Here is a 25,818-nt window from a genome sequence, read left to right as displayed (position 1 = left end):
AACTTTGTATAGTTCAGATGATAAAATGAAAGCATTTATCTGATTGCTATCTTATCACTATTGTGTCAGTACTTGCTTTCCTAGTGTTTCATATATGTGAGGACCCGTACCTGTAACCTTCCCCTGGTAGCTGATTATAGGTGATACAGCCACATAGTGTACAATCACTATTTAGTCTCAACATGCCAAGATATTGTATGTGACCTTTCAAATAACATAACAGCGTTGGCATACATTTGGCGGCCCTGTACCTATAATTTGTAAAGTTGGATTGAGATAAAGAATATGCCATTGGTTTCCACAGTAAAGATAATAATTTATGTTTCACAATGGCTGTGATTTCTCAACCAGTTTGAAAATGAGGAGAGAAACACAATGGCTTTGTCTGTACTGCTATTAAACCACAAGGTGTTCTGAGGATAAGTGTTCCTCTTTTGGCTTAAACATTGGTACGCTAAGTGTATATTCACACATGGCAGATTTATTGCAGAAATTTCTGTGACAGAAACTCCATTCCATACATACAGCTTTAGATACGGAGCAGCTGTATCTAAAAAAGTCAACATTTTTTTTAATAAAGACTAATTAAAAAGTTACGCTAAACACACTGACTGACCTGTTTATAAAGAAAAAAAAATAAAAATGCCACTCAAAGATTTACATAGCCTTTAACCATAGGGAAGCATTGGAGTTGCATTCTGATTTTACCACAATTGTATGTTTCTGTGTATCCCCAGCCTTAGATTGTACCTCCTTTTACATAGAAGACGGATTTTACAAAATAATTATTTTTCTATATAACAGATTCTGCTTCTAAACAGCATCATGGATTGTGCTGCGGGCTGCAGTAGGATACAAGGGTATCCTGCTCTGTCCCCAAGGGTCAAGTCCCTAGTATGTGAGGCAGCACTGTAGGATCACATTACATTCCAGTTCTGGCTCCCGTACTTGAGATAGGAGCCTATGAGACAGAGCAGCTACTGCACAGCTATGAGCAGCTCACGGCAAGGACCATGGCCGGTGTGCGCTGCTATTTAAACACAGAATCCACAAAGCAATTTACATAGAAAAATGATTATTTAGCAAAATACTGCACTATAATCGTATTTCTATATAATTGGAGGTACACTGGAAAGTGATGATCAATCAGATAACAATTTGTTCACAACATTTCAAGAAATGTTTCTCTAATTACATTTCTCAGTCTATCACTAATTAAATGACATCACAAAAAAACATGAAAAATGATAGCTTTATATTTTAATTTGCTTTAGAAAGAATAAAAACATTGAACAGGATTTAAAATGCACAAACAAAAAAAATAAACATTAATAATGTTTTGTAAAAATGGAAACACTAAACAAACGGTAAAAATGGACACATTTAAATTGTAAATGCTACTGGAAAGCAATTAAAAGCGTTTAGAAGTTTGGATTATTTTACTGTACACATGAATGCCCTTCAAAAGTGAAGGATGATTTTCAAATTCCAGTCTAAAACTATATAAATATGAGAGAAAGGGTAGATCCAGCGCTGTTGTAATTAAAAAGAAACTATTTCCAAGTTTTAATTGTATCCATTTAAAATAGAATCGATGGCAAAGTAATAATTATGTCCAAGAATGCCAAGAGTGTAGAATTGGGGTAGATAGCCTACGCGTTTCGAACGCTGCCTGCGTTCTTATTCATGCCATGAATAAGAACGCAGGCAGCGTTCGAAACGCGTAGGCTATCTACCTCAATTCTACACTCTTGGCATTCTAGGACATCATTATTACTTTGCCATCGATCCTATTTTAAATGGATACAATTAAAACTTGGAAATAGATTCTTTTTAATTACAACAGCGCTGGATCTACCCTTTCTCCTATACACAATCAACCAGTCGTGTGCCGTCACGAAGACCCCTGCGCAAGGACCATAAAACAAAAGTCCAAATATAAAGTGAGCTGGAGGCATCTTTCTTGTTTTTGTTGATATGAATTATGAACCTAATGGTATTTTGCTTTTAGAACGTATAAGGGTTAAAACCAGATGGACCAAACATGGTCGATGGATCAAACATGGCAGCTGGATAATTGGCAGAAGATGCAGGATCCTGTAAACTAGGTGCCATAAAATTTGATGGCCAAACAGGGACTGTTGTTGGTATGGGATTTGGCTGGTTAGCCTGAGGCACAACATGAAAATTATTGCTGTTCTGGGCTGCAATCTCCTGCAGGTTATTTGACAGAAAACACAGAATATTCATCAGCTCTGGCATTCCCACTTCCCCGACACCAGCGCTCTCCTGCCCTACAGGTGGGAGCCCTTGTTCTGCCATCTGTTTCTCCTCCCTTTCCACATCTTCTAATATAGATGAGAATATGTCATCAGGAACATCCAGCTCCTCCTCTCTCTGTATCTTGCGGACCTTTCTAGGACATGAAGACCAGGACGGATGATTTGGAAGAAGTAGGGCCAGCAACACATGAGGATGGTCGTCATCAAGACCTATGAAATACAAATACATTAATCTACATAAAAAGGCAATCATCACCAACAATTAGGTTTTTTGCCTTAGTAAATCAGTCATACTTAACTGAACTTGAAAACCATGTGCCTTTTTACAGACAAATTTGAAAATAGGTTTTGGAAAAGGTAGTGATGGGCTTAATAATATGTTCCTCAAGAACGATGCCCTTTTCAATGCAATTACATCAAGAATCGGGCGCCATTGAATTGATAAATACTGTAAGCTCCATTAGGTTCTAGCCAACATAATGTTCCCCAACCGTGTGTAGATACAATTACTGCAGGTTTACCCACCATCATCACTTCATAACAGCAAGCTTGGATTTGATGTGCTTCAGTATACATATCCTTTCACATGTAGAAGTCGTATATTATTGCGCCATCGGTATGTACACACTGGAAACTGGGATTGGAGATGATGGTAGTGTTGGTCAGTTCCTGGTACTTTTTCAGTAGTTTTAGGTGATCTACCAGGGGACCAGGTACAGACACACAGATGCTGCTGATAAACTTTTTGTGCCCAGTTGTCAGATGTCCCATAATAGTATTAAGCACTTTCTCCACTTCATACTGGACTGAGTATATATTAGCTGTCAGGCAGTGTGCGAGACCCACACCAACTAATAACACTGGTCGAGACCCACAAGTCCCTATGAGGATAACCAATGAGCATTCACTAGGAAAGGCAATGATGAACTTACAAGTAGAAGCCAGCACAGGCCTGCCATTGTGATCTACTGGTGCCAGCCCTGAGCTCCACTAGGTTACAATCTACTGTTTAGTCACCACAGGCAAATCCCTAACTGACATGTTATCTTAAATAAAGCTAATACAGTTATAGACTTAGTACAGAATCCAATACCACAGAGATCAATTGCAAGCTCTGACCATTTTAACCCCTTAATGGAGCAGCTCATTTTGCAGCCTTGAGCATGCAGAACGTCATTGCTGTGTGAGTTCCTGTTTTTTGTGTTTCGAGTTGTATTTTTTTGTCTAATTTTTCATTGCATAAAATTTGGTGTTTTAATTTAGATAAATTTATTTAAGCAAAATGGGCAAAAAAAAAAAAGCTGTTATTTTTTTTCTGTAGTTTTTATTTTTACATTTATTGTACATGTTGTAACGATTAAGGAAATATACTATATGTATATTTTAGTTTTATTTAAAAAAAACAGTTCTTATAAGGTAAAATAATCTTGTTTTTATGTTTTAATTAACCCTTTAGTGACCAGTGTATTTTGCCTTAATAACCAAGAGCCATAATTTATATTTTTTTCATCGACATAGCCGTATAAGGGCTTATTTATTTGTGAGACGAGCTGTATTTTTTTATTGGCACCATTTCGGGGCACATATAACTTCTTGATCGACCTTTATTAACTTTTTTTAGGGGTAATGGCAAAAAAACAGCCATTCTGTCTTTATTTTTTTGTTTTCAATTTATACGGTTTACCGTGTGGTATAAATAACTTCATTTTCTGGGTCAGTACAACTACGGCAGTACCAAATTTATATAGATTTTTTTTAATACCACTTTTGCACAATATAAACATTTTTAAAACAAAAAGTATTTGTTTTTGTATCACCACATTCTAAGAGCCAGAACATTTTTATTTTTCCATCAATATAGCTGTATGAGAGCTTATTTTTTGTGGGACGACTTGTAGTTTTTAGTGGTACATAAAACTTTTTTAGATGGCGGAATTAACAAAAAACATAATTTCTGGCATTGTTTTTAATTTTATTTTTTACAACATTACCATGTGGCTTAAATAATGTGATAGCTTTTCTTTTTTGTTGCACACAAGGGATTTTAAATACATATATATTTTTTATTATAATACATAGGAATACCTCTGTGTTGCACTGCATTATTGCCTGTGCATGTAGGATGCAATTGGCAACTGTTAGGGAAGACCTAACAGTTCTGCCCTGACAGGGAATATCTCAGGACAGCCCTGGGGCCTTTGTTAGGGCCAGAGCTGTCCCTTAAAACCACAGTCATGGCAAACACTATCGCAGGGGGAGACAATCAGGTGTGATGGTGCGAAAAGGGAGCTTTCTCCAATTCTAGCCATTGCCCAGAAGTGGTGGCTATTAATCACAGCCATTTCCCTGCAGGTGTTGTGTGGGCACAACCGCTATGCCCCTCAAATGAGGGTGCGGTAACTGTGAGGCATTTGGCGCATAATTACTAGCTCCCAGTGCTATAGATTTGTGCCAGATAGCGCCAAGATGTTAATGAACTCCATCCAAACTAGGAACTAGTCAGGTAATATCATACAATCAGTATTTTAACAGCTTCATTCACATTTGAAACAACACCTCACACATGATTTTAAGCCTGTGTATGTTTTTCTTTAACAATTCTTACCTGGCCCCCCTAAGGCGTGGAGTTTGGCGGGTATTGGTTGGCACGCTGGCAGTGGAATTATAAAGGCCTCCATCATGTGAGTGTTGATAATTACATATCTTAGTTTGCGGTTGAGGTAGGAATAGAGCCGACTATATAACACAACATCACTGGAGGTCTGGGGACAGAAGCGCAGCAGGCACATATCCTATTGCATAATATACCAAATATGAAACAGTTATTTTAACATGTAAACAACAGTAATACAATAAATAATAGAAGCCAAATCGTTTTAAAGTAATCCAGAAAATACACACAATTCTTTAACCCCTTAAGGACGCAGCCTTGTTTTGGCCTTAAGGCTCAGAGCCCATTTTTTTAATCTGACATATTTCACTTTATGTGGTAATAACGTCGGACTGCTTAAATCTATCCAAGAGATTCTGAGATTGTTTTCTCGTGACACATTGGGCTTTATGTTAGTGGTAAAATTTGGACGATATATTCAGTGTTTATTGGTGAAAAATTGCAAAATTTAGAGAAAATTTATAAAAAAAAATAGCATTTTTCAGAATTTAAATGAATCTGCTTGTAAAACAGATGGTTATACCACCCAAAACAGTTACTAGTTCACATTTCCCATATGTCTACTTTAGATTGGCATAATTGTTTTAAAATTTTTATCTTTTTCTTGGACGTTACAAGGCTTAGAACATAAACAGCAATTTCTCATATTTTTAAGAAAATTTCAAAAGCCTTTTTTTTAAGGTACCTGTTCGGTTCTGAAGTGGCTTTGAGGGGCCTATATATTAGAAACCCTTTAGGCATTTCACAGGAATTAAAGCAAAGTAGAGGTGAAATTTGCAAATTTCATTTTTCTTGCTGAATTTCAATTGTATTAAATTTTTTTCTGTAACACAGAAGGTTTTACCAGAGAAACACTACTAAATATGTACTGTCCAGATTCTGCCGTTTTTAGCAATGCCCCACATGTCTCTAGTGCGCTCGTGGACTAAAACACAAGCCCCAGAAGCAAGGAAGCGCCTAGTGCATTTTGAGGCCTCTTTTTTATTAGAATATATTTTAGGCAGCATGCCAGGTTTGAAGAGGTGTTGAGGTGCCAAAACATTAGGAATGCCCCAAAAGTGACCCCATTTCAGAAACTACACCCTTCAAGGAATTAATTTATGGTTGTTGTTACCATTTTGACCCCACAGTTTTTTCACAGCGCGTATTTGAATTGGGCTGTGAAATAAAAAAATTGACATTTTTTCCAATAAGATGTCATTTTCATCACAATTTCTTATACCCCGTTTTGTTGCCCAATTTCTCTTGAGTGCAGCAATACCCCATTCGTGGCAATAAGCTGCCGTTTGGGCCCATGGGAGGCCTCAGAAGGGAAGGAGCGCTGTGTGTTCTTTGGAGTGCAGATTTTGCTGGGTTGGTTTTCGGGTGCCATGTCGCATTTGCAGAGCCCCAGAGGTATCACAGCAATGGAAACCCACCAAAAGTGACCCGATTTTGGAAACTACACCCCTCAAGAAATTCATTTAAGGGTAATGTGACCATTTTGACCCCATCGTTTCTTCACAGAACTTATTTGAATTGGGCTGGGAATTAAAACAAAATTATTTTTTTCCAATAATATGTCGTTTTGGCTGAATTTTTTTTTATTTTCACAAGAAATAAAATAACCCATTTTGGTGCCTAATTTGTCCTGAGTGCGGCAATACCCCATTTGTGGCTGTTAATAGCTGCCTGGGAACACAGCAGGACTCAGAAGGGAAAGACGAGGGGGGATAAGCTGTGCGGAGTGCATCAGGGTAAGTAAAACTGGGGTAGATTAAAAATCAAGGGATGTATGATACATTTTAAAACACTCTTTCATACAGAGCTCTGGTTATTCGGGACATGTGTCACATTGATATATTGTGTCCTTCCTTATCCCCCTCTTATAGCAGACGTTGCACCTCTTTTGACTTTTTCCCTTCTTGCCAGTTTGGGGAACTTCTCCCGGAAAGTGTTGCCCTGGTACGATGCGTGTGGCCTCGCTTCCAGAAGTACTGGGTGCCCCCCCCCTTCATGGTCCCTAAAAATTAGTTTCTTGATAACCACCTCTTGAAATTCCAGGAAAGTTCCGCTCTGGCCTGTACATCGGCGTAGAACATACACATTGTGTAATGCCATCGGTATGATGTGCACCGCCAGCTTCTTATACCACACCGCATGGCGCTGTAGGGCTTGATCTGACAAGTCCACCCCTCCCATGTACCTATTGTAGTCCAGGTACCTCGTACAGGTACATGGGTACTGGTGTGGCCATGTATTGTTGTCAATACAAGGACTTCTCTGTTGTACTTGACACACAATATGTTGCTGCTAGAATGTGCCCTGCTCTCACCCCATCTTGTTTGCCCAAGCAGAGTCTTAGGGAGGCATCTCAGATTTTTTCTAGCAGTGCCGCATGCCGCAGTACTTCTGGAAGCGAGGCAGTTGAAGAGTGGGAGGCTGGTATAAAAATTATCCAGGTAGAGGTGGTAACCCTGGTCTAGCAGTGGGTGCACCAAATCCCACACAATTTTTGCATTACCTCCCAGTAAGGGGGGGCATTCTGGGGGCTGAATACTGCTGTCCTTCCCTTCATATATCCTAAATTTGTAGGTATACCCTGATGCACTCTCGCACAGCTTATACATCTTCACGCCATACCTTGCCCTCTTACTCGGCAGGTACTGGCGGCATTGAAGCCTCCCTTTAAAATGTACCAAGGACTCATCAATAGAAATACACTTCTCGGGGGTGTATGCTTGGGGAAACCGAGCACTGAAATGGTCTAATAGGGGTCTCCGTTTATACAAAAATGGACAAAACTGGGCTCATCTCGGGGTGGGCACTGCTCATTATCAGTATAATGTAAGAAGCAAAGTATTGCCTCATTTATTTATTTTTTTAGGTTACAGTTCAGTTCTGAAGTTGCTTTGAGGGGCCCATATATTAGAAACCCCTATCAAACACCCCATTTTAGAAACTAGACCCCTCAAAGTATTCACAACAGAATTTAGAAAGTTTATGAACCCTTTAGGTGTTTCACAGAAGTTTAACCCGTTAGTGACCGGCCCATCGTGTTTCTACGTCGGTCACTAACGGGCCTTATTCCGATGCCATAGACTTTTTACGTCGCGGCATCGGAATAAGTTTACAGAGCAGGGAGCTGTCAAATCTCCCTGCTCTCAGCTGCTAGAGGCAGCTGAGGGCTGGGAGCGTCCCTGCTCTGCCGGGTGAGATCGATATTAGTATCGATCTCACCCGTTTAACCCATCAGATGCGGTGCGCAATAGCGAGCACCGCATCTGAGTGGTTTTGGAGAGAGGGAGGGAGCTCCCTCTCTCCCGCACCGACACCCGGCGATACGATCGCCGAGTGTCTGTGTCTCCAATGGCAGCCGGGGTAATAAAGGCCCCCAGGTCTGCCTGGAGGGAATGCCTGCTAGATCATGCTGCAGGCATGACCTAGCAGATGCCTGTCCGTGTTAAACGGACAGGCAGTAATACACTGCAATACAAAAGTATTGCAGTGTATTATAATAGCGATCGCAGAATCGCATATTATAGTCCCCTAATGGGACTAGTAAAAAAGTGAAAAAAAAGTTTAATAAAGTTAATTTTAAAAAAAATGTGAAAAAAAATGAAAAACCCAGCTTTTCCCCTTACAAAATGCTTTACTATTAAAAAAACTAAATAAAGTTAAAAAGTTACACATATTTGGTATCGCCGCGTCCGTAACGACCCCGACTATAAATCTATTACATGATTTAACCCGCACGGTGAACGCCGTAAAACATGTAATAAAAAACCATGGAAAAATTGCTGCTTTCTGTGAATCCTGACTTTAAAAAAAATGTGATAAAAAGTGATCAAATAGTCGCATCTACTCCAAAATGGTACCAATAAAAACAAGTCTTCCCGCAAAAAAAAAGCCCTCATACAACCGCATCGGCGAAAAAATAAAAACGTTACGGCTCTTCAAATATGGAGACACAAAAACAAATAATTTTGAAAAAAAAGCGTTTTTACTGTGTAAAAGTAGTAAAACATACAAAAACTATACAAATTTGGTATCGTTGCAATCGTAACAACCCGCTGAATAAAGTTATTGTGTTATTTATATCACGCGGTAAACGGCGTAGATTTAAGACGCGAAAAAGAGTGGTGAAATTTCAGGTTTTTTTCTATTTCCCCCCAAATAAAAGTTAATAAAAGTTAATCAATAAATAATGTCCCCCAAAATGGTGCTATTGAAAAGTACAACTTGTCCCGCAAAAAACAAGACCTTATACAGCTATGTCGACGCAAAAATAAAAACGTTATAGCTCTTGGAATGCGACGATGGAAAAACTTAAAAAATGGCCTGGTCATTAAGGTCCAAAATAGGCTGGTCATTAAGGGGTTAAAGCAGAGTAGAGGTGAAATTTACATATTTATTTTTTTTGTCAGAAAATCCTTTTTATACACAGAAGGTTTTACCCGAGAAACACAACTTAATACTTATTGCCCAGATTCTGCAGTTTTGAGAAATATCCCACATGTGGCCCTCGGGCGGTAATGGACTGAAGCACCGGCCTCCGAAAGCAAAGGAGCACCTAGTGGATTTTGAGGCCTCCTTTTTTTAGGCACCATGTCCGGTTTGAAGAGGTCTTGTGGTGCCAAAGCAGTGGAAACCCCCCAAAAGTGACCCCATTTTGGAAACTAGACCCCTTGAGGAATTCATTGCAGCTTTCATGGGGTGCATGCGGCGTTTTGATCAGTTTTCATTCTATTTTTAGGTGGCGTGGTGACTAAAAAACAGCAATTCTACTATTGTTTTTTTATTCTATTTTTTTTACAGCGTTCACCGTGCGCTATAAATGACATATTCACTTTATTCTGCGGGGCGATACGATTACGGCGATACCCTATGTTTATAGGTTTTTTTATGTCTTATGGCGTTTGCACAATAAAATACTTTTTATTTCAAATCATTTACTTTTTGTCACCTTATTCTAAAAGCTAGAACGGGTTTTTTTTTCCATCAATAAAGTGACCAAACAATTGTGATTCTGGTACGGTTTTATATTTTCTTTTACGGCGTTCACCGTGCGGGTTAAATAATAAAATAATTTTGTAGTTCAGGCCGTTACGGACGCGGCGATACCAATTATGTATAGTTTACTTGTTTTTTTATATATTTTTATTAATAATAAATGACGGGAAAAAGGGTGATTTTTACTTTTATTACGTTTAAAACTTTTATTTTCTTATTTTTACACAACTTTTTTTTAACTTTTTTACTTTGTCCCACTAGGGGACTTGAGGGCAGGAGGCCCTGATCGCTATTCTAATACACTGCACTACATGCGTAGTGAAGTGTATTAGAGCTGTCAGCTACTCCCTGACAGCAAGCATAGTGGGTCCTGACTTTGTCAGGAACCACTAGGCTTCCGTCGATGGCATAGCCGGACGCCATTGTTAGCTTTTTTCACTAGGGTCTATGGAAAACGGCTCCAAAAACGTCCCAAGAAATGTCCTGCACTTCTTTTTCGCGGCCGTTTTTTTTACGCGTAAAAAAACGCTGCGAAATCCGCTCTGTCGGAACAGACCGCCGTTTTCCCAGATCGAAAAGCGGCCGAAAATAGGCTGTGTGAACAAACCCTTAGACGACTGCCTGCAGAAGAAGCCACGCCCACTGTTTTGTCTGTAATAAGAGACAAATAATGTTAAGCCCCGCCTCTTGGCTAAATCCGCCCCTCCGTCGTCTGCTATCCGAAAATTAGGTAGATCAGAAAGAAATGACCACCTGTGTTCTCTGTAAGATTTTTACATGACCGTACAAGTTTGTTTTAGGAACATGAAGTAAAACTTGCAGACTGACAAACAGTATGGTTTTTTCTTTCTATTAATCACTCGTTTCTAGGTTTAGTGTTCCTTTAACCCTTTTAATGCCAAGGACATATGTAATATGTCATTACTTTAAACGCTTGCTGCAGTTTAGATCTTGGTATTATATTAAAGACAAAAAAAAATTAGCAGTCAAATGATACCTGTACATCATAAACTTTTTTTTTCAGGAGGTGTATGTCAGGAGGTGTATGTCAGGTTCGGCTTGTGTCAGATTTTTAGATACCAACATGAATTTTTATAATTGTTTTACACAACATAATAATTTGATGCAAAATTGCACGAAGACGCCCATAAGGGTATGTTCACACGCACTATTTACGGACGTAATTCAGGAGTTTTACGCCTGGAATTACGACCGAAAATACTGCTTGAAAGCGTCGGCACACATCTGCCCATTCATTTGAATGGGTCTTACGATGTTCTGTGCAGACGGCTGCGTCAAAGAAGTGCATGTCACTTCTTGGGACGTAATTGGAGCCGTTTTCCATTCTCCATAGAAAAATAGCTCCAATTACGTCCGTAATGGACGCTGCGTAAAAAAACGCCAGCACATGCCATTACGTCTGAAATTCAGGAGCTGTTTTCGCCTGAAAACAGCTCCGTAATTTCAGCCGTAACGGACGTGCACGTGTGAACATACCCTAAGTGTTAAGTGCTGGGTGTCATTTTTACAATATATAAGGTGTGTGCTTTTATCAAATATGTGGGTATGGGTGTAAAATTATATTTTTTTGTCAAAACTGTAAAAACTGCCGCGACATCGAAAGGCTTAGGCTGGATTCACACGAGGATGTTCGGTCTGTAATGGACGGAACGTATTTCGGCCGCAAGTCCCGGACTGAACACACTGCAGGGAGCCGGGATCCTAGCATCATAGTTATGTACGACGCTAGGAGTCCCTGCCTCTCTGCCGGACAACTGTCCCATACTGAAAACATTATTACAGCCCGGCTCCCTGCAGTGTGTTCGGTCCAACACTTGCTGCCCAAATACGTTCTATCCTTTACGGACCAAACATGCTCATGTGAATCCAGCCTTAAAAGTCACTAATTTTTGTGATAAAATCAGTGTCAGGGTCCTTTTACAACGGCCAATTTTGGCCGTAACAACGAGCGCCGATCAACGAGACAGCTCGCTGATCGGCACTTGTTTGCTCCTTTCAGAGGAAGCTATTATCAGTAATGTGTGGGGATGAATAATACATTTCCATTATGTTGGCAGTACATCTCCCTGTTTACACAGGGAGATGTGCTATCGACAACTATAATGTTTTATGCTGCAGAAACTACACGATATGGCTGATCGATGCCCTTTTTACACAGGGCAATGATTGGGAACGAGTGTTCATATGAACGCTCGTTTGACCGATCATTGGCTAATGTAAAATTACCTAAAAGAGGATCTGTCACTAGTTTATTAATGCCCTATCTCCTAACTAATCTAGGCGCTATGATGCCAACTACAGCGTAAATTGTGTTTCAAAACGTTTATTATTTGTAAAGTTATGAACTTTTTTCTAAATATGCTAATTTGGCTATACTTGCCGAATGGGAGGTAACTTTATTTTCTCCCTGGGCGATGTAAGATTTTCTGTATTACGCTATCCATTCAGCGTCATACAGTTCTCCCCTTCCCAGCCCAGCAACACAGGGTGATCTTGCGATTGAAGCTGAGATCACACTGGGCTGGGAAAAGGAGAACTGTATGATAAAATTCAGAACAGCTGCAGTGTAAGGGTATGTTCACACGGCAGCCTCCGTTACGGCTGAAATTCCGGAGCTGTTTTCAGGAGAGAACAGCACCGGAATTTCAGCCGTAATGGCATGTGCAGGCGTTTTTCGCAGGGTCCATTACGGACGTAATTGGAGCTGTTTTTCCATGGAGTCAATGGAAAACGGCTCCAATTACGTCTCAAGAAGTGACATGCACTTCTTTGACGCAGGCGTCTTTTTTACGCTCCGTCTTTTGACAGCGGCGCGTAAAAAAAATTACCGTCGGAACTGTACATCGTAAAACCTATTCAAATAAATGGGCAGATGTGTGCCGACACTTTGGAGCTGTATTTTCGCCCGAATTACGTCCGTAAATAAGGTGTGTGAACCCAGCCTAAGTAACCGAAAGAAAAGCACAGCCAACTAGTGAAGAATACATTTATCATATTATTGTATAATGATTGCGCCAAAGACTAGAAAAACAACATTTTGGTTACAGATGCTCTTTAACCCCTTCGCGCTCAGCGACGTACTATTCCGTCGTGCTAAGTGCATTGTTCGCGCTCAGCAACAGAATAGTACATGTGTCTTCCCGACACATACAGGAGCTATGACAGCTGCTATCTCGTACAGCAGTTGACGCAGCTCCTTCAGCAGGACCGATCGCTGTGTCCCCGCTGATTAACCCCTTGGAAGCCGCGTTCAATAGCAATCGCAGCTTCTTAGGGGTTAAACTAACATCGTCGGCCTGCTACACGATAGCGGCCGGCGATGGTGGCTATGGCAATCGGATGCCTAACAATGGCATCCGGCTATGCCATCTACGGAAGCCTAGTGGGTCCTGACTAAGTCAGGACCCACTATGCTTGCTGTCAGTGAGTAGCTGACAGCTCTAATACACTGCACTACACATGTAGTGCAGTGTATTAGAATAGCGATCAGGGCCTCCTGCCCTCAAGTCCACTAGTGGGACAAAGTAATAAAGTTAAAAAAAGTAAAAAAAAAGTTGTGTAAAAATAAGAAAATAAAAGTTTTAAGAGTAAGGGTATGTTCACACGGCAGCGTCCGTAACGGCTGAAATTACGGAGCTGTTTTCAGGAGAAAACAGCACCGTAATTTCAGCCGTAATGGCATGTTGAGGCGCTTTTTGCTGCGTCCATTACGGACGTTAAATGGAGCTGTTTTTCCATGGAGTCCATGGAAAACGGCTCCATTTACGTCTGAAGAAGTGACAGGCACTTCTTTGACGCGGGCGTCTTTTTTACACCCCGCCTTTTGACAGCGGGGCGTAAAAAAAAAAGACCGTCTGCACAGAACATCGTAAGACCCATTCAAATGACTGGGCAGATGTTTGGCGACGCTATTGAGCCACTATTTCGGACGTAATTCGGGGCAAAAACGCCCGAATTACGTCCGTAAATAGTGTGTGTGAACATACCCTAACAAAAGTAAAAATCCCCCCTTTTCCCTTATCAGTCCTTTATTATTAATAAAAATAAATAAATAAACAAATAAACTATACATAATTGGTATCGCCGCGTCGGTAACGGCCTGAACTACAAAAGTATTTAGTTATTTATCCCGCGCCATGAACATCGTAAAAGAAAATAATAATAAACCATACCAGAATCACCATTTTTTGATTACTTCACGTCCCAAAAAATGGAATAAAAAAAGATCAAAAAGTCGCATGTACCTAAAAATGGTCCGGATCGAAACTACAGTTCGTTACGCAAGAAAAAAAGTCCTCGCACGGCTTTATTGATGGAAAAAAAAAACCGTTATGGCTCTTAGAATAAGGTAACACAAAAAGTAAATGATTTGAAATAAAAAGTATTTTATTGTGCAAACGCCATAAGACATAAAAAAACTATAAACATCTGGTATCGCCGTAATCGTATCGGCCCCGCAGAATAAAGTGAATATGTCATTTATAGCGCACGGTGAACGCTGTAAAAAAAATCAAAATACAATAAAAACAATAGTAGAATTGCTGTTTTTTAGTCACCACGACTCTTAAAAATAGAACAAAAACTGATCAAAAAGTCGCATGCACCCCAAGAAAACTGCAATGAATTCCTCAAGGAGTCTAGTTTCCAAAATGGGTCACTTTTGGGGGGTTTCCACTGTTTTGGCACCACAAGACCTCATCAAACCGGACATGGTACCTAATAAAAAGGAGGCCTCAAAATCCACTAGGTGCTCCTTTGCTTCGGAGGCCGGTGCTTGAGTCCATTACCGCACTAGGGCCACATGTGGGATATTTCTCAAAACTACAGAATCTAGGCAATAAGTATTGAAATGTGTTTCCCGGGTAAAACCTTCTGTTTTACAGAAAATAATGGAATAAAAAGGATTTTCTGACAAAAAAATTAAATATGTACCGTATATGTCGGCGTATAAGACGACTGGGCGTATAAGACGACCCCCAACTTTTACCCTTAAAATATAGAATTTAAGATATACTCACCATTTCGTGCAGGAGCGCTTCACTATGGCCATCGGCGGCAGGACCCAGGACTCTCTGTCTCTTTGAACTCGCGCATGCGCAGATAGGCTGCTTCATCGCGCGAGATCTGAGAGGCAGGGAATGAGAGGAAAGGGCGGGCCAGAGCATCTTACAGAGATGTTCCCTGGCGGCTAATACCGGCTTCCCTCAGATCCGTGGCGGATTCCGTGCATCCCGGGAGCCTGTGTACCGGACTGCAGGCTCACAAGGTAACACACAACCTGTGTGTAGACGATATGTAGACTAGGGATGTCACGATACCAGAATTTGGACTTCGATACCGATACTTCGTTTAGTATTGCGATTTCGATACCAATTTCGATACTTTTGCCAACAGTAATAAAAAAAAAATTCTTCCGTTTTCTGATGTGAGGCGCAACGTGTGATGAATTTTGAACGCGCCTCACATTAATAGTAATTAATCCCATCATGTTTCTCAGTCATATTTGGTTAATGTGCGAGGTACATGATGGGGTTAATTACTATTAATGTGAGGAACATGGAGGGTAAATTCATCGCACCTCATGCCTCACATTAATAAGTGAATGAAAGCCGTGTTTATTTCATTTTTTTATTTTAATGTTTATTGTAAAAAAGGTGAAGGTGTATTTTTTTTTAAATTTAACAATACTTTGTTTTTACTTTATTTTTAAACTTTAATGTACTGACATATATCAGATATGTGCCAGTACATTAACCTGTGGATGGATAATACACAGGCAGTTGTTAGGACATACTTGGGTATGTCCTAACAACATGAAATATGGTAAGACAGCCCTGGGGTCCGTCAATAGACCCTGGGCTGTCTGCCCATATATGGTATGGCCCTCGATCGCGTCACAGGAATTCCCTGTGACGCGATCCAGGGGCATCCCCCCTTCTCACTTTCCCCTGAATGCTGCAGTCAGCTGTGATCGCAGCATTCAGGGGAATAACGGCGGAGATGAGAGGTTTCTCTGATCTCCGCCGTTATAGCGCGGGGCTGCGGCTGTGTAATACAGCCATTGCCCCGCTCCTGACAGGAAGTGCGCGCGCGGTCAGCATGAGGTGATGCGGCCGGCGCTGCACTAATGAGCGGCAGTTCAGGCACTGAAGACAGAACATGGGGGTGTTTTGTAGCGCGCCCGCCATGTTCTGTCTCCAGTGCCGCCGCTCATTAGTGCAGCGCTGGCCGCATTGCATCATCCTGACCTCGCGAACTTATCATGACTCAGGAGCGGGGCTGTGGCTGAATTACACAGCCGCAGCCGCGCTCCCATACATTCATGTGTATTATACTGAGCTGTGCGGCTGCAACGTGCATCCCTAATGTAGACAATATCCGGCATATAAGACGACCCCACACTTTTGACATTTTTTTAAGGGTGTAAAAAGTCGTCTTGTACGCCGATATATACGGTACATTTCACCTCTACTTTGCTTTAAATTCAGGAAAACGGAGACCCCTATTAGACCATTTCAGTGCCCGGTTTTCCAAAGCATACACCTCTGAGAATTGTATTTCTATTGATGGTACATTTTAAAGGAAGGCTTCAATTCCGCCAGTACCTGCCGGGTAAGAGGGCAAGGTATGGTGTTAAGATGTATAAGCTGTGCGAGAGTGCATCAGGGTATACCTACAAATTTAGGATATATGAAGGAAAGGACACCAGTATTCAGCCCCCAGAATGTCCCCCCTTACTGGGAATTAACGCAAAAATTGAGCACCCACTGCTGGACCAGGGTTACCACCTCTACCTGGATAATTTTTATACCAGCGTCCCACTCCAAGTGCCTCGCTTCCAGAAGTGTTACGGCATACGGCACTGCTAGAAGAAATTTGAGAGGCCTCCCTAAGACTCTGCTTGGACAAACAAGAAGGGGTGAGAGCTGGGCACAATCCAGCAGCAATATATTGTGTATCAAGTACAAGGACAAGAGAGATACCACACCAGTACCCATGTACCTGTACGAGGTACCAGTACAGAGAACCCCAAACCAGACTGCATCCTGAACTACAATAGGTACATGGGAGGGGTGGACTTGTCAGATCAAGTCCTGAAGCCCTACAGCGCCATGCGGTGTGGTATAAGAAGCTGGCCGGGCACATCATACAGATGGCATTGTACAATGTGTATGTGCTACGTCGATGTACAGGCCAGAGGGGAATTTTCCTGGAATTTCAAGAGGTGGTTATCAAGAACCTAATCTTTAGGGACCAAGAAGGGGGGGCACCCAGTACTTCTGGAAGCGAGGCCACACACATCGTACCAGGGCAAAACTTTCCAGAAGTTCCCCAAACTGGCAAGAAGGGAAAAAGTCAAAAGAGGTGCAAAGTCTGCTATAAGAGGGGGATAAGGAAGGACACAATATATCAATGTGACACGTGTCCCGAAAAACCAGTGCTCTGTATGAAAGTGTTTTAAAATTTATCATAGATCCCTTGATTTTCAATCTACCCCAGTTTTACTTACCCTGATGCACTCCGCACAGCTTATCCCCCTCATCTTTCCCTTCTGGGCCCTGCTGTGTGCTCAGGCAGCTGCTAACAGCCACATGTAGGGCATTGCCGTACCCGGGAGAACCCACATTACAGTTTATGGGGTGTATATCTCCGGTGGCACATGCTGGGCACAATATATCGGACACTGAAATGGCATATATGTATAGAAAATTGCAAATCTCACTCTGCACCATCTGCTGCACATTATCATTTACACAATACCTGTGGGGTCAAAATGCTCACTACACTTCTAGATGAATGCCTTAAGGGGTTTAGTTTTTGAAACGGGGTCACTTCTCGGGGGTTTCAACTGTAATGGTACCTCAGGGGCTTCTGCGTACATGACTTCGCACCAGAAAATCCCCAGTAGGCCAAATGGTGGTCCTTTCCTTCTGAGCCCTCCCATGGGTCCAAACGGCAGTTTATCACCACAAATGGGGTATTGCCACACTCAGGACAAATTGGGCAACAGAATGAGGTATTTTATTCCTTTTGAGCCAAAACGACATCTTATTGGAAAAAAAAATTTCAATTCACAGCTCAATTCAAATAAATTCTGTGAAAAAACTGTGGGATCTAAATGGTCACATTACCCATAAATGAATTTCTTGAGGGGTGTAGTTTCCAAAATGGGGTCACTTCTCATGGGTTTCCATTGCTTTGATACCTCTGGGGCTCTGCAAATGCGACATGGCACCCGAAAACCAATCCAGCAAAATCTGGACTCCAAAGAACATACAGCGCTCCTTTCCTTCTTATCCCTCCCATGGGCCCAAACGGCAGTTTATCACCACAAATAGGGTATTGCCGCACTCAGGACAAATTGGGCAAGAAAATGGGGCCTTTTGTTCCCTGTGAAAATAAGAAATTTTGATGAAAAATGACATCTTATTGGAAAAAATTTCATTTTATAAATTTCACAGCCCAATTCAAATACGCGCTGTGAAAACACTGTGGTGTCAAAATGGTCACAACACCCATAAATGAATTCCTTGAGGGGTGCAGATTCCAAAATGGGTTCACTTTTGGGGGATAACTACTGTTTTGGCACCTCAACACCTCTTCAAATCTGGCATGCTGCCTAAAATATATTCTAATAAAAAAGAGGCCTCAAAATGCACTAGGTGCTTCTTTGCTTCTAGGGCTTGTGTTTTAGTCCACGAGCGCAGTAGGGCCACATGTGGGACATTTCTAAAAACTGCAGAATGTGGACAATACATATTTAGTAGTGTTTCTCTGGTAAAACCTTCCGTGTTACAGAAAAAAATTTAATACAATTGAAATTCAGCAAAAAAAATGAAATTTGCAAATTTCACCTCCACTTTGCTTTCGTGTGAAATGCCTGAAGGGTTAAAAAAAACTTTCTAAATGCTGTTTTGAATACTTTGAGGGGGTCTATTTTTTAAAATGGGGTGTTTTATGGGGGTTTCTAATATATAGGCCCCTCAAAGCCCCTTCAGAACTGAACAGGTACCATAAAAAAATGCTTTTGAAATTTTCTTAAAAATATGAGAAATTGCTGTTTATGTTCTAAGCCTTGTAACGTCCAAGAAAAATAAAAGGATGTTCAAAAAACGATGCCAATCTAAAGTAGACATATGGGAAATGTGAACTAGTAACTATTTTTGTTGCTATAACCATCTGTTTTACAAGCAGATGCATTTAAATTCAGAAAAATTATATTTTTTCTAAATTTTCTCTAAATTTTGCAATTTTTCACAAATAAACACTGAATATATCGACCAAATTTTTCCAATAACATAAAGCCCAAAGTCTCACGAGAAAACAATCTCAGAATCGCTTGGATAGGTTTAAGCATTCCGACGTTATTACCACATAAAGTGAAATATGTCAGATTTGAAAAATGGGCTCTGAGCCTTAAGGCCCAAACTAGGTTGCGTCCTTAACCCCTTCACGACCACACCACGTAGATTAACGGGTTGCAAAACTGGTCGTTGTGCCTGCAGCCCGTTAATCCACGTGTGCTCCTAACAGAGCACACAGACACTCCCCGCAGCCCGGCATCTCCCAGTACAGGCTGCTACTCGCAGCCTTAGTACTGGGGGAAAACATCGGGTCGGATCACAGCGGTGATCCGAACCGATTAACCCCTTAATTGCGGCAGTCAATAGTGACCGCCGCATTTAAGTTCTTATAGCAACATCGGCACCCCGCGACGCGATTGCGGGGGCCGATTGTTGCGGGGGGGCGATTGCTATGGCAAATGGAAGCCTAACAAAGGCTTCCTATCTGCCATTACGTTAGCCGATTAGGCCCCGCCCGGAGGCGGAGCCTGATCGGCTTGCTGTCAGTGAACAACTGACAGTTCTAATACATAGCACTACATGGGTAGTGCAATGTATTAGAACATCAAACAAACAGTTGGACCTTCAAGTCCCCCAGTGGGACTAAAGAAAAGTGTAAAAAAAAAAGTGTAAAAAAAGTAAAAATAAAAGTTGTAAAAATACAATAAAAGTTTCAAATAATAACACAAAACACAATCGCCCTTTTTCCTTTATCAAGTCATTTATTATTGAAAAAAATAATAAAGCCATACATATTTGGTATCGCTGCGACCGTAACGACCGTAACTATAAAAATATTATGTTATTTATTCCGCACAGTGAACGCCGTAAAAAAAAAACTAAAAAATACTGACATAATTGCTATTTTTTGGTCACTTTGTCTTCCAAAAATTGAAATAAAAAGTGATCAAAAAGTCGCATGTACCCAAAAATGGTACCTATAAAAACTATAACTCGTCTCGCTAAAAATAAGCCCTCATAGAGCTCCGTCAACGAAAAAATTAAAACCGTTATGGCTCTCACAACTTGGCGACAGAAAAAATCCATTCTCTTTACAAAGGTTATTTTATTGTGCAAAAAGTTGTAAAACATAAAAAAGTTCTATAAATTAGGTATCACCGGAATCTGACTGACCCGCAGAATAAAGGTAACGTGTAATTTATAACGCGTGGTGAACGCTGTATAAAAAGAATTTTAAAAAATGTCAGAATTTCTGTTTTTTGGTCACCTTGCCTCCTAAAAAAAAAAGGGTAACATGTGATCAAAAAGTTGCATGTACCCCAAAATGGTACCAATAAAAGCTACAGCTCGTCCCGCAGAAAAAAAAACAGCCCTCATACCACTACGTCTATGAAAAAATAAAATTAGTTAAGGCTCCAATAAGCCAGGAAATAAAAATATGCAGTTGTGCCGGCCCGAGGGAAACATTTTTCTGTTTCAAGTGGCGAATTATCAAGGCCCCTAAAATTAGGGAACCAGGAAGGGGAGGGCCCAAACATATCTGCTGGAAGTGAGGGTGCCCGTATTATACCAGGACAACACTTCTCAGCAAAATTCCTCAAACTGCAAAGGTGCCGAGTGTGGACCAAAAGGGGGATAAGAAAGGACACAGTTTATCAGTGCGACACCGGCCTGTGCAGAAAGGATTGTGTCACAGCGTAACACACATCTATGGATTATTTTATTGTTTTTGTTTACCCCATTATTATACCACCTGACTATGCCCCTTATATACTCCGCCCGGCTTACATGTACCCCCACATTATAAACGGAAACACCAGTAAGACTCAATACAAAACTACTACAAGCAAAATCCACACTCCAAAAGCCAAATGGCGCTACCTCCCTTCTGAACCCTACAGTGTGCCCAAACAGCAGTTTACTTCCACATATATGGCATCGCCATACCCGGGAGAACCCTTTTAACAATTTTTGGGGTGTGTGTCTCCAGTGGCACAAGCTGGGCGCCACATATTGTCATATCTATAGAAAAAAATCCCATCTTCACTCTGCAACATCGAGTACACACCAATTTCTGCCAATCACCTGTGGTGTTAATATGCTCACTACACCCCTAAGTGAATACCTTGAGGGGTGTAGTTTCAAAAATGGGGTCACTTCTGGGGGGGATCCACTGTTTTGGTCCCACAGGGACTTTGCAAATGCGATATAGCACCCAGAAACCAATCCAGCAAAATCTGTACTCCAAAAGCCAAATGGCGCTCCTTCCCTTCTGAGCCCTACTGTGTGCCCAAACAGCAGTTTATGACCACATATGTGGTATTGCCGTACACAGGAGAAGTTGCTTTACAAGTGTTGTGGTGCTTTTTTTCATTTATTTGTTGAGAAAATGAAACATTTTCAGCTAAAACTACGTCTTATTGAAGAAAAAGGATTTTTTTTTTAATTTTCACTGCCCAATTCTAATAAAATCTATGAAACACCTGTGGGGTCAAAATGCTCACTACACCCCTAGATGAATTCCTCAAGGGGTGTAGTTTTGTGAATGGAATCAGTTTTGGGGAGTTTCCACTGTACTGACACCTTAGGAGCTTTGCAATAGTGACATAGTGTCAAGAAACCAATCCAGCAAAATCTGTGCTCCAAAAGCCAAATGGCGCTCCTTCTCTTCAGATCCTTGCCGTGTGCCCAAACAGCAGTTTATGACCACAAATGGGGTATGTCCGTACTCCAGAGAAGTTGCTTTACAAATGAAGTTTTTTTTTTATTCCTTAATTTGTTGAGAAAATGAAAAATTTTGAGCTAAAGCTACGTCTTATTGAAAAAAAAGTATTTTTTTTATCTTCACTGCCCAATTCTAATAAAATCTATGAAACCCCTGTGGGTTCAAAATGCTCACTACACCCCTAGATGGATTCTTCAAGGGGTGTAGTTTCCTAAATGGAGTCACTTTTTTGGTGTTTTCACTGTTTTGGTCCCTTAGGGGCTTTGCAAATGCGACGTGATCTCCGCAAACCATTCCTGCTAAATTTGAGCTGCAAAAACCAAATGTCGCTCTTTCCCTTCTAAGCCCTGCCGTGTGTCCAAACAACCGTTTATTACCACATGTGGGGTACTGTTTTACTCGGGAGAAATTGCTTTACAAATGTAGTGGTGCATTTTCTCCTTTTAGCCCTTGTGGAAATTAGAAAAAATTAGCTAAACCTACATTTTCTTTGAAAGAATGTAGATCTTCATTTTCACGGCCTACTTCCAATAATTTCTCCAAAAAACCTGCGGGGTCAAAATGCTCACTATACCCCTAGATAATTTCCTCAAGGGGTATAGTTTCCGAAATGGGGTCACTTTTGGGGGATTTCCACTGTTTTGGCGCCGCAAGAGCCTTTCAGACCCGACATGGTGCCTAAAATATTTTCTAATAAAAAAGAAGGCCCCAAAATCCTCTAGGTGCTGCTTTGCTTCTGAGGCTGGTGCTGCAGTCAATAAGTGCACTAGAGCCACATGTGGGGTATTTCTAAAAACTGCAGAATCTGGGCAATAGATATTGAGTTGCGTTTCTCTGGTAAAACTTTCTGTGTTACAAAAAAAATAGATGAAAAATTAATTTCTGCAAAAAAAAAAAGAAATTTGAAAATTTCACATCTACTTTGCCTTAAAGAGGCTCTGTCACCAGATTTTGCAACCCCTATCTGCTATTGCAGCAGATAGGCGCTGCAATGTAGATTACAGTAACGTTTTTATTTTAAAAAAACGAGCATTTTTGGCCAAGTTATGACCATTTTTGTAGTTATGCAAATGAGGCTTGCAAAAGTCCAAGTGGGTGTGTTTAAAAGTACAAGTCCAAGTGGGTGTGTATTATGTGCGTACATCGGGGCGTTTTTAATACTTTCACTAGCTGGGCGCTCTGATGAGAAGTAACATCCTCTTCTCTTCAGAACGCCCAGCTTGTGACAGTGCAGATCTGTGACGTCACTCACAGGTCCTGCATCGTGACGGCCACATCGGCACCAGAGGCTACAGTTGATTCTGCAGCAGCATCAGCGTTTGCAGGTAAGTCGATCTTACCTGCAAACCAGATTTTGCAACCCCTATCTGCTATTGCAGCAGATAGGCGCTGCAATGTAGATTACAGTAACGTTTTTATTTTTTAAAAACGAGCATTTTTGGCCAAGTTATGACCATTTTTGTATTTATGCAAATGAGGCTTGCAAAAGTACAACTGGGCGTGTTGAAAAGTAAAAGTACAACTGGGCGTGTATTATGTGCGTACATCGGGGCGTTTTTACTTCTTTTACTAGCTGGGCGTTCTGACGAGAAGTATCATCCACTTCTCTTCAGAACACCCAGCTTCTGGCAGATCACGCTGTGACGTCACTTCCCCAGGTCCTGCATCGTGTCGGACGAGCGAGGACACATCGGCACCAGAGGCTTCAGTTGATTCTGCAGCAGCATCAGCGTTTGCAGGTAAGTAGCTACATCGACTTACCTGCAAACGCCGATGCTGCTGCAGAATCATCTGTAGCCTCTGGTGCCGATGTGTCCTCGCTCGTCCGACACGATGCAGGACCTGGGGAAGTGACGTCACAGATCTGCACTGCCAGAAGCTGGGCGTTCTGAAGAGAAGTGGATGATACTTCTCGTCAGAACGCCCAGCTAGTAAAAGAAGTAAAAACGCCCCGATGTACGCACATAATACACGCCCAGTTGTACTTTTACTTTTCAACACGCCCAGTTGTACTTTTGCAAGCCTCATTTGCATAAATACAAAAATGGTCATAACCTGGCCAAAAATGCTCGTTTTTTAAAAATAAAAACGTTACTGTAATCTACATTGCAGCGCCTATCTGCTGCAATAGCAGATAGGGGTTGCAAAATCTGGTGACAGAGCCTCTTTAAAGAGGCTCTGTCACCAGATTATCAAATCCCTATCTCCTATTGCATGTGATCGGCGCTGCAATGTAGATAACAGTAAAGTTTTTTGTTTTTTTTTAAAAACGATCATTTTTGGCCAAGTTATGAGCAATTTTATATTTATGCAAATGAGCCTTTCTAATGGACAACTGGGCATGTTTTCTCTTATTTCCAACTGGACGTGTATTGTGTTTGTAACATCCGGGCGTGTTTACTTGTTTTACTAGCTGGGCGTTGTGAATAGAAGTGGATGATGCTGACATATGATGCTGACAAACACTTCTATTCACAACGCCCAGCTAGTAAAACAAGTAAACACGCCCGGATGTTACAAACACAATACACGCCCAGTTGGAAATAAGAGAAAACACGCCCAGTTGTCCATTAGAAAGGCTCATTTGCATAAATATAAAATTGCTCATAACTTGGCCAAAAATTATCGTTTTAAAAAAAAACAAAAAACACTTTACTGTTCTCTACATTGCAGCGCCGATCACATGCAATAGGAGATAGGGATTTGAGAATCTGGTGACAGAGCCTCTTTAAGGGGTTAAATTAGTTAGTTATGTTACAGGAAGCAAGCAGAAATACATTTCTGCACTTGCATAACAATATCATTTTAATTATGGATTACGATGAAACTGTATTTTTAAAAAAAAAAATGAGGTACATATAAAAATTACCAGCCAGTGCTATACAAGCATGAACTAATAAACACAGTCCCACCAGATTTTTCATTAATTGTGCATTCTAATTACTTATTCACATATTTGCCAGAATTTATTAAAATCAATAAACTGGATATAATTGTAAAACTCTATGAAATAGTATGCAAATATGTGACCAGCGAACTGATTTGTACGATAACTGCGATTATTGTATGTCTGTTTAGGCAACGTTTTTCTAATCATATGCAAACAATTATGGTGACTGAAAATGACTCCTGGGCTTACACACACCACACACCACAACTGCACCTTTCTGATGACATAATTTTAGGCATATCAGATTAATTGCAATTCTAATTATTATCTTTAAATAAAAAGGATCATTAGAGATTATTTATATGTACCGAATATCACTAGATGTGTTCAAAATTAATTAGATCACATGCAAAACTGCAGAATATAAGCCGGCTCTAAGTCCTGGAATACTGGGTTTAACCGCATAAGTGAACATTGGCGACAAATGATATCTTATATCTACTATCACAGGCTTTCCTAATTGGATTTATGGACTTTTAACAAGCTATCAATATTCTATTAAGCTAATACGCTAGTTCTCCTGCCTAAATGCTTTTCTTTGACATTTTACACATTAAAGCACAACATACTGTCTTTGAGGAGAATGACAAATCAGTTAAACAGAATGTGCGATAACACAAATTTTTAAGGATATTGATTAATAACAAAGTGGTAAAATTCTTATTCATTATTGTTAATAGTTTTATTAGTAACAAATGTGTGGTACAAAGGCCACTAAATATGAAAAACAGTGTGACAGGAACAAGTTTATTGTTGTTGTAAACATATGCTTAATTTTTAGCTGATTTTGACAGGGAAACGGGTCGGAATCAGCGCCAAGAATCGCCGCCATTAATTTCAAGGGGAGGCGGACGGTTTATTTTTATTCCAAG

The 25,818-nt window shown here is 40.7% G+C and overlaps 1 protein-coding gene across 7 annotated transcripts in view; it reads right to left on the bottom strand.

Annotated features, from left to right (window-relative positions):
• Window positions 1-1,841: 1,841 nt before the first annotated feature.
• The window catches only part of SPOCD1 (SPOC domain containing 1), a 204,352-nt gene continuing 180,375 nt past the window's right edge, over window positions 1,842-25,818 (bottom strand). For all 7 annotated transcript variants that reach the window (XM_075853156.1, XM_075853151.1, XM_075853158.1 and 4 more), the window contains 2 exons: window positions 4,888-5,074; window positions 1,842-2,492 (listed from right to left, as the gene is read on the bottom strand). In XM_075853156.1, the coding sequence (XP_075709271.1) occupies window positions 2,008-2,492; window positions 4,888-5,074 (672 nt within the window). In that variant the 3' untranslated portion in view covers window positions 1,842-2,007. The remainder of the gene's footprint in view (window positions 2,493-4,887; window positions 5,075-25,818) is intronic.

This window comes from Rhinoderma darwinii, chromosome 2 (genome assembly GCF_050947455.1).
Source record: "Rhinoderma darwinii isolate aRhiDar2 chromosome 2, aRhiDar2.hap1, whole genome shotgun sequence".
Taxonomy (NCBI): domain Eukaryota; kingdom Metazoa; phylum Chordata; class Amphibia; order Anura; family Rhinodermatidae; genus Rhinoderma; species Rhinoderma darwinii.
The sequence above is the reverse complement of the archived record's forward strand: the minus strand, read 5'-3'. Positions and strand labels throughout refer to the sequence as shown.